We start from the raw sequence: 10,275 nt of genomic DNA on the forward strand, positions 1-10,275 counted from the left end.
TTTGTTCTGATCTTTTTAAAAATTTTATTAATCAACAAGTAACGTGTGACATTGAAAGTAACTCATTTATTAAACATACAGATTTTAATGTATGGATGGGCAATTCAACTAAAAGTAATAACTTTTCTATTGCTTACTGCCATCCATCTTACTGTAACTTTGGGTCTCAGCTTAATTTGATACATCTTAATTCATCTGGTTCATATCTTGGTTCAACCAACTCAACAATATCTCTACCACTGTGTTATGGCTCTAGAACTGGAGATGCATGCGGTGAATGTATTTCTAATTACAGTGTAGTGTTTGGTTCTACTGAGTGCAAGGACTGCTCAAGTAGTTTTTGGCCATTCACAATTATTCTTTATTTAATAGCTGGTCCTCTTCTTGTTTTGCTTTTATATACCCTCAAACTAACTCTGACAACTGGTACACTCAATGGTATTATATTCTATGCTCAAATTGCTAACATTGGCATCATTCATTACTTAAATGTACCATGCAATGAGTGTGATAAGAAAATAAGGTATCCCGTTAGGTTTGTAAGTGTATTCATTTCATGGCTAAACCTAAACCTTGGTTTTCCACTTTGTTTTTTTAATGGAATGACTGAGATATTGAAAGCTGGACTAAGCTTACTATTTCCTGTTTACCTGATCCTTATTGTTGGCCTCCTTATTATACTGAGCCGCTATTCAGTTACAGTATCAAATCGTTTCTCTCGTTCATCAATTCAAGTTCTGGTCACTGTTGTTCATCTTTCGTTCACAAAACTTCTTCAGTCGGTTCTTGATGTCTTCAGTTCAGCAAAAATTTACACAGAAGGTGTTGATGTACCCAACACAATATGGTATAACAATGGAGCTATAATGTACAATAGTAAGAGTCATGTATGGTTAATGGTAATGACATCAATTGTAGCTGGGTTAATTTTGGTACCTTATTTTATCATAATATTGCTTGGGAAATTTCTGTTAAAATTTGACAGATTTAGGGAATGTATTCGTCCATTTTATGAAGCGATTCATGCTCCTTATAGAAGAAACAAGTGGTATTGGTTTGCACTACATCAACTCTTTGTTCTACTTACTTATGTGTCTGAAACTTTGAGTTCCAATCAACAACGTAGAGCACTTTTCCTTTCTCTCATTCTTATTTATCATCTTTTGCTTTATCTTCAAACGAAATCAATACCTTTTAGATACAAAACACTCAATTGGCTGAGTCTAATGCTACTCCTTGCTCTTAATATTGTATTTTTGGTTTCACAATATATTTACTTGAGTAATGGTTCTCCAAAGCAACTTGTGATGTTCTTTGCTATTGCAAATTATCCTATTATTGCAGTATTCATCCTGATCATTGCTTATCACATCTTATTAGTGACAAATAATGTCAATCGAGTGTTGCTGTTGTATCAAAAAGTTTATCAGTTAAAGGAGCATTTTCCTGGTTTTAAAGAGACGAGACAGTATAATCAAAGAAGACGTCCATATTATGGGTGCAGTGATTCAGGGGATTATACTGAGGCCAGGGAACCACTCCTTGAACAAACTTTAATTAACTAATGCTTGATCCCATTTTTAACATGCTGCAGTAGTAATTTTAGCTCCTTTTTTGTAAAAAAAATTAAAAATTATTATTGTGAAGTACCCACGTGTCACCACGTGGCTAGTTGATAAAAGTAGTTTAGCCACACCTAAAACACACCCTCTTATTAAAATGGCGACTGATCAAAAGGCTGAAGTCAAAGGTGAAGTAGGTCAGGCTCTTTTTGAATTCCTTCACATGGAAATGGTGTCTTACTTAGTCAGTTCTAAAGAAAAGGAGGACCAGGTAACACATACAATAACCAAACTAACTTGATGAAATGAATTACTTTTAAAAATTATTCTTTTATAAAAAGGGAGAGCTCATTTCAAAACTTGAGGCTCTTGGCTATGGAGTAGGTGCTAGGATGATGGAGAGGTCCTGTAGGGACGTCCCTCGTTTTAGGACAGAGCTCGACGCCATGGTATTCCTCTGCAAGCAGTTCTGGGTTCACTTGTTCAATAAACAAATTGACCACTTAAAAACAAACAACCAAGTATATAATAATAATAATAATAATAATAATGATGAGTTCTTTATGTATTAGGATGTCTTTGTACTTTACGATAATAATTTTCGTTTGTTGACTCACTTAACTGATTCGTCTCAATACAGTGATGAACTATCCAGAGTTAGTTAAACTGATATTTATTAATTTACATATATAAATCTCTACACTACATAGTGTACACTAGTACGTAATGTATTACTTTATTCACAATTCTTTCTTGTAGTATGTTGCTTTCACTTCTGGGATTTTAACTGGAGCTCTTTCTAACTTGGGAATAAGGAGCCACATCAGTTATGAAATAACAAAGCCACCTCAATGTATGATATGCATTGATATCAGTAGTATTTCAGTAGTATATTGTTGCTGTTTCTCTTCAATAGGTGTTTTTCAAGTCAAGGTTTTACTTTGAGTGGGTGTGGGAGTTAATTTTCAAAATTTTGTACTGTTTTATTATTAAATTTTTAATTAAAAATATTGTACATTTGATCAATGGAGGGTGTCATTGAGCTTTTAAGAGCCAAGTCTAAGGACGGGGCTGGAAAGAGCAAGTGGATCCCGTCCACTCAAGACAGAAAGTAAGTCTTGAATAGGAAATGAAGATCTCAGAATTGTACATGTACCTGATCTATGATACTATTTTGTCACCTGGTATATATACATGTATTTATGTTGAGAGACGTAGCTCAGTGTGTTATGATGTGTATAAAGTATTAATATATTCTGTGTGTAGGTTGTTACAGGCTGAAGGGACAGATGTGTGGGAATTCATTTTTGATATGCTTCAAGCAAAAAGGTAACCTTTTTAATTAATGCTAAATGTCACCATAATTGACAAAAGGTACCTTATGGCGGATTTTTAAACTCATCATTAAAATGAACAATATCAACCTGTGAGTGCGCTTTTTGACAACCATTGTTTCTAAAAGTTAGACAGAAACTTTTTGCATCCTCTGGAGTAATTTCATGGTAAATGGAACTCAGAAAGTTGCATTTTAAGGCTATAAAGACCAATTTTCCTATCCGCCATAAGGTACCTTTTGTCAATTATAGTCACATTAATTTAGAATTATTGACACTAGTAGGTGCTGGGCATGTCTAAACAATTTTTGAACATTTTATTATTTTTTTTATTTTGCAGGGTTTCTGAAGACAGTGTCTCAGAGAGAAAGGCCCAAGTTTCGTCGGAAATAGAATCGTTAAGAAATGCTGTGGCACTACTTCAATCTGACTTGAAGCAGTTTCAAGAAACAGCATCAAAACTAGGTCAGTTGGCAATAGACTACTACAATATATTTTAATATTATCAAATTTTTTTATTTTTATTTTTAAAGTTGATAAAACTGATAGTATAGAACAGGAGAAAAGGCTCCTATTGCAGAGGAGGGAGCTGCTGAGAGTTCACACTGAACAAGTACTTGAAAACTCTAGAGCTGTTGTTGATTATGCTAGACGTATGGAAGAGAAATGCAAATATTTTAGGTAATAATAATAACAATGATAATAGTAATGTAATTTTTTATTGTTACTTTTTACAGTTCTAAGGGTAAGAAAGGTGCTCATCAAGCTGCTGCTACTGATTCTATTTATATGGTTGGTAAAAATTATTAAATTAGTTAAATTAATAGTAAATTATTAAATTATTATAAATTATTATTATTATATTATTTTTATTACAGAAGAAGTTAAGGTCTGTCTTTAGTAAAGTGATTTCATTACTAGAAATGTCTTCAAATGCATCACCAAGGTTTATTAATACTCTCTCCTTTATATTTTATTTTAAAATTATTATTATTAAATCGTGTAGTGTTGAGGATTTTAAAAGAGCTAAAGTCAGCACAATGACAAGTATTGAAGTAAGAGATAGTAGTACTGTAATTCTACTGTTATTAAATATATTCTTTGCTGTAGTCTCTTTTGCTTGAAGTTCCAGTAGAAGGTATAGTTAATGAGATATCTCAACTGGCAGTAAATGCTACACAGAGCATTGTGAAATTGGCTAGTGATGTTCATTCGATAAATGATATTCATAATCTGAAGTAATTTTAATTTTAATGATAATGATATTATGCATCAAATGTGACCCAAGTACATGTGATATACATAATATATTGTATTAATGTACAGGTTTACAGTCAAAGATGGTATTCTTGAGGACGTTAACGGTGACTCATCTGTTTTACAGTCAGTAGAAGAACACATATCAGTGAGTTCACATATTGCACTATTTATGGTACATACATGTATATGTATATGCATGGCTATAGCACCTGCAATTAAAAGCAAGGGCTATATAACCCATGGTTTTTCCAAAAAATGGCTCTAAAATCACCCCAAATTTTTGTTACATTTTCTGATCTATATTGATGTTCTTATGCTATGTAGAAAGTTTGAGCTGATTTTGACAAATATTTTTCGAGTTATGAGCATTCTTAAAAATGAGCCAATTTTTGAAAAATACCCAAGGCTATAGCCCATGGTTTTTTCCAAAAAAATGGCTCAAAAATCATCCCAAATTTTTATTACATTTTCTGATCTATATTGATGTTCTTATGCTATGTAGAAAGTTTGAGTTGATTCCGACAAATTTTTTTTGAGTTATGAGCATTTTTAAAAACGAGCCAATTTTTGAAAAATAGCCAAGGCTATAGCCCATGGTTTTTTCCAAAAAATGGCTCAAAAATCACCCCAAATTTTTATTACATTTTCTGATGTATATCGATGTCCTTATGCTATGTAGAAAGTTTGAGCCGATTCCGACTTCAATTTTTCAAGTTATGGCCATTTTAAAAAATGCCAAAATTTTGAAAAATACCCAAGGCTATAGCCCATGGTTTTTTCCAAAAAATGGCTCAAAAATCACCCCAAATTTTTATTACATTTTCTGATGTATATCGATGTCCTTATGCTATGTAGAAAGTTTGAGCCGATTCCGACTTCAATTTTTCAAGTTATGGCCATTTTTAAAAATGCCAAAATTTTGAAAAATACCCAAGGCTATAGCCCATGGGTTTTTTCCAAAAAATGGCTCAAAAATCACCCCAAATTTTTATTACATTTTCTGATGTATATCGATGTCCTTATGCTATGTAGAAAGTTTGAGCTGATTCCGACAACAAATTCTGGAGTTATTAGATGTTATTTATTATTGTTATTAGTTATTAAAGTCATTCCTCTACTATCTACAGGAAGTTGAGTTACAGTACATTTCAATATCTCAAAGTTGCCTTGGATTCAGAAAGGAAGCCAACGAGGAGTCCCTCAAATACGAGTCCCTCCTAACAGAATGTGCTCAACTAATCAACGAACGAAACACTGACGACTCAAAGAGACCCCTCATAGATCAGTGTCTCTGTTTAGAGATTGACATTGCTGTCTATGAGTCATCAATAGAGACGATAACTTCAGTAACACAAGATCTTCTTGAGGCACAGTCTCAAAATGAAACTAATGCCACTCTATTGAAAAGCAAAGCTGATAGACTAGTAGAAAACGATATGCTAGTTGTAAGTTATAATATTGAGTTCTTCTTTAGTAGTATATCTTAATTTTTAGGCTTCAAAAGAGGACACTATTAGAAGAATTGTTTCACAGAACTCTGCAGCCAAGACTGGCACTCAGAAGCAAAAGGCTGAGGTACTCACAGCTATCATAATGGATCTATCCTTATAGTTTTATGAACAATTATAGCACAGAGAATACATAGTGAAGAAAGTTTGCTCTAGTAGAAATGATATTGAGGGAGTCCTGTCTTTCCTTATGGCAGGAGATGGAAGAGTCACAGAGAAAATTCCTTTGTCATTATTATCAAAAACATTTAGGTAAAACCTGTACATGTACATGTACACATACATAAAATTTAATATTGAGAGGTCATTTTGTGACATAGTATTATTACCAGTATTAACATACTGTAGCCTGTATTGTGTCATAGTTTTATTTGTCAGTAAAGTATGGATGGCTAATGCATTCATTTCTTTTGTGTAGGACTTGTGATTGGAAGGTAGGACAGTTCCTGTCTCCTAATATTGTGAGAGACTTGATGGTACATTCATATCAAATACCTTACCACGAGTTTATATGGAGAGTGTTCCTTTTCCTAACAAAAAGTATGTTAGACATTATGAATTTATTATAGTGTTTTAATGCGAATAAGTATTAATTATTTGCTTGTATAATCATCATGTAGTGAAAGAGCAGCAAGAGTTTGAACATACTGAATGTACTCATGATGAACACAATTCAGATGGTTAGTAAAACAATATTCATTTAATAAATATATTAACTATCATTTTCTATTAGATACTGTGCTGGCTTTATCACAGGAGTGCTATGAAAAGCAGGCCAAGCTGGTAACAAAGTTATCTGGAAGTCTTTCAACAGTATCTAAATCTCTTGCCTGTGTACCTGAAACAGAACGTATTCTTAAAGAAATGTCAGTAATAAAATAATAATATAAATATTTTTCTTGAATATTCATGTTTTGTGTAATGATTGTCATATAATAGGTGGACTCAGCCAGCTCAGGACATTATCAGCTGGGCTACTGTTGAAGGAATGACCATGAAGGAGTGGCTAGGCCAATGGAACCTTCTTATGCAGAGACACAATCAACTAATGAATCATCCTTAGCAGTGATTTTAACCAAGTAGTAAAAAATACATTATTATCCATATTCACACTTATAATGATTGGTAATTTTGGAGGATAGGGTCTGTGACAAATTTTTGTCATTTTTCAACTTTTTATACACACTTTACATACTTGGCACTGAATTTGTGTGCTATTTAGTGTCTATCTACTCTACCAATAAGGCATGTATCAGCATTAGCTGATGATGAGCTGTTCTTTCTGTCACAACTTTGTACATAGTGTTAGTGATTCTAGAAGGCTACCTCAGCACTTTTCACAAGAAAATGTCCCTCTTTCTTCTCTTTTTTTTTTCTTTCCTATCTTCTTCATTGGAGGCCTGCAGCAATGATGGTATGAATATAATAACAGTTAGTGACACTGGTAATGACACTGATTGTACTGCTACTCACGACTGTGCCTCACTCCAGTATGTATTAACCAGCACTTTGGTGAAAGATTGTACAAAAATAATACTTTATGATAATCAGACTATTAGCACAAATATCATCATTAATGATATTACTAGCTTCATAATTGAAGGTGGGACAACAGCAGAGCTAGCACAGATAACAGTGAGAGATTGTGGAAGTCTCAAATTTGAAAAGTGCATTAATGTGAACTTGGAATGGCTAAATTTTGTAAGTGATGAGGAAACGGACTCCAGTCTATTAATACTGCCTGTGCTACACTTTGATCAGTGCTCTAACATAAGTTTAAGTGACAGTGAGTATGGACTATCCACTAACATCCTAATGACTGATAATAGTGGAACTATCAACATTGCTCATGTCAGCTTTTTTCATCATGAGAGCAATGCTACATCAACTCTTTTAAAAGTTATGCTAAGTCAAAGATTTGTTTCTGGCAGTGTCTATGCAATCAGTGACTCTACTTTTACCGGGGTATCGAATTCTCCTTCTAATTTCTTCCGTTTTGATGAACAGATTAATAATTTGACGGACACAGGTGGGGGTTTGTCAATTGAAGTGAAAGAGGACATAACAAATATCAAAGTCCTTGTTAGTAACTCAGAGTTTATAAGTAACACTGCTGTCATTGGTGGTGGGCTGTTCATTAAGATGCATAGCTCCTCAAAAGGAGCAGGGATAGTTTTGAGTAATCTTAGCTTCATTGATAACAAAGCAATGGATTTAGGTGGTGGTTTATACATAGCTGTTACCGATAATAACTATTTGCCGGAGATACTAGTCTTCAATATTAGCATCCTGTCATGTTCTTTTATTCACAACGAAGCAGAGCACGGTGGAGGGATTGCATATCAAACCATTGGAAACAAGAACATTAATGCATCCTTGGGTTTCACTCTTATCAAAGACACAGTCTTTAAGCAGAACTCTGCCTTATTCTCTGGTGGTGCTGCAGGATTCTTCAGATGGGAAGCAGGACTAGGAGGCGATGCACCACTTGTGAACATTAAGGACTGTACATTCACTGATAATTTTATGATAAAACCTGGACAAGATGTTGAATCGACTGTTGTAGGAAGTGGAGTGCTGTACACTCAAAAGACGCCCATTGCTTTTAGAGGGCATACGCTAATGAAGAATAATTTTGGAACCGCCATACTTGCCAGCAGTGTCTTATTTCAAATGTTCGAACAAGTTGATATAATAAACAATGTTGGAGCTAGAGGAGGTGCTATTAATCTGATTGGTGGTGCTAGAATAATTGTTGGAAAAAGTCTTAATTTAACTTTCAAAGACAATTATGCCGAACTTTTTGGAGGTGTGGTTTATCACATTTTTCCTGTCTTTGGCGTCATCGATCAAAACCAATACTGCACTTTCCAGTATGAGGACACTGCAATACTTGATCCCTCAGAATGGAATGCAAGGATTTCATTCATCAATAACACTGCGTTGGAATCAGGCAATTCAGTGTACATTAGTAGCCCTGATAGCTGTTACCAAAATAAAGAAGGACTCATATTTACTGAAACAGATACGTTTCGTTTTTATCCCAGCTACACAAATCAGATTACAACTCCTCCGGTTAGCATAAAATTTTCTTTCTCAACTTCTGGTGAGTGTAATGGCCATCCCTGCTCCATTAACCTTATGCTGGGCGAACAGGCTACATTAACTCCTCATTCAGTTGATGGGTTTGGTCAGACTGTCAAATCCTTTGCTCTTATTGACCTCTTTTGTGTTGATGGTGATGTTTTGTATCGTAATAAGTCATGCCAGTATGAGCTAAGTGGTACTAATCTAGTTGAGCTTAATAATGCACAAATTAGAGTCCCTTTCTTTATTAAAGGAGCTCGGAATAATAAGGGGAATGTAGTGCTAGCATGGCAGACCATCCAACAGCCTTCAGCAATGGCGTATTTATATGTTAATATCATTGATTGCTACCTTGGCTATGTCTATGATAGTGCATCTGGTGTCTGTGCTTGCTACAACAAGTCAGAGGTGGTATTTTGTAACTCAACAAGCTACATTGCTTGTGTGAATATTGGTTACTGGTATGGGAAAATTAACAAAAATGGGAGTGATACTCAGTTTGCTGCTACTAGCTGCTCCTTTGGGTCTTGCAACTATACAGTGAGTGGCACTTGTCCTACTAAGCCCTGTGGTCCTGTTGGGAGTCCACAGCAATTCCATTGTGAGCTTCCGAGACATGACCCCGAGAAACTATGCCTTTTTAATAGAGGTGGGCCAATCTGCTCTCTTTGTAAAGAAAACTATTCCTTTACTTTTGATGCCATTGGTTGTGTCCCTAATGATAAGTGCTCATATGGATATATAGCCTTATATATATTCCTGTCCCTTTTATTTTGGGTACTACTGATATCAGTTATCCTCATTTTTGCAAAACTTGATCTCCGTTTTGGATCAGGTCAGCTCCACTGCTTCATATTCTTCTTCAGTGTCATGCAATACTTTGTTCATGGCTCTTTTCCATCATATGGGCTCTACGCTGTAGAGCTAATACTAACTGGCTTCATACAACTGGATCCTAAAATGTTTGGGCTTATAAATGTGTGTGCACCACATAGCCTTGGGCCAATTCAATATGCTGCTCTACATTATGTCAATCCTTTGTTTCTAATGGGAGCTATTGGTCTACTCATCTACATATCTAACAAGTGGCCCAAATATGCTATTTTTATTGGTGACTCGAGCTCGGTCAACATGATATGCATTGCCTTGTACCTCATCTTTTTCTCTCTCACCCAAACCTCGCTATCCATCTTAGAGCCTGTCCAGTTTTCTGGAATCTCAACCATGTATGTTTCACTAGATCCTACCCTGGAGTACTTTGATCCAGAAGGGCATCTACCATATGCTCTTGTAGCTATTGTGATACAGTTTTTCCTCGTCCTACCATTCCTATTCTTACTCATCTTTGCTCCTTACCTGATACGGATCAAGAGACTTAATCTAACACGTATTAAACCACTATTAGATGAATACCAGGCCTGCTATAAGCAGAAATATCGTAGTTTTGCCGGTTTCTACTTGACCTTTAGGCAAGTGATATTCTTTTTCAATTTATTCAATTTGGGCATCTCTGGTCATATATAT

General features: G+C 34.9%; 2 protein-coding genes across 2 annotated transcripts; both read left to right on the forward strand.

Moving 5' to 3' along the window:
• Positions 1-1,710: 1,710 nt before the first annotated feature.
• Positions 1,711-2,544, forward strand: LOC100641374 (trafficking protein particle complex subunit 6B-like). Its single transcript, XM_011405076.2, has 5 exons — positions 1,711-1,833; positions 1,904-2,083; positions 2,135-2,218; positions 2,322-2,415; positions 2,479-2,544. Exons 1-5 carry the CDS (start codon positions 1,720-1,722, stop codon positions 2,505-2,507), a joined length of 501 nt encoding a protein of 166 aa, XP_011403378.1. The 5' UTR covers positions 1,711-1,719; the 3' UTR covers positions 2,508-2,544.
• Positions 2,545-2,587: 43 nt separating this feature from the next.
• On the forward strand, positions 2,588-6,854 carry LOC105312431 (uncharacterized). Its single transcript, XM_011405071.2, has 16 exons — positions 2,588-2,673; positions 2,829-2,891; positions 3,237-3,361; positions 3,430-3,577; positions 3,634-3,688; positions 3,775-3,842; positions 3,903-3,951; positions 4,007-4,134; positions 4,223-4,301; positions 5,284-5,601; positions 5,651-5,731; positions 5,786-5,916; positions 6,083-6,204; positions 6,285-6,344; positions 6,398-6,530; positions 6,604-6,854. Exons 1-16 carry the CDS (start codon positions 2,588-2,590, stop codon positions 6,725-6,727), a joined length of 1,770 nt encoding a protein of 589 aa, XP_011403373.2. The 3' UTR covers positions 6,728-6,854.
• Positions 6,855-10,275: the final 3,421 nt, after the last annotated feature.

Source organism: Amphimedon queenslandica, unplaced genomic scaffold, assembly GCF_000090795.2.
Source record: "Amphimedon queenslandica unplaced genomic scaffold, v1.1 AMPQUscaffold_13446, whole genome shotgun sequence".
In the NCBI taxonomy this organism is placed as follows: Eukaryota; Metazoa; Porifera; class Demospongiae; order Haplosclerida; family Niphatidae; genus Amphimedon; species Amphimedon queenslandica.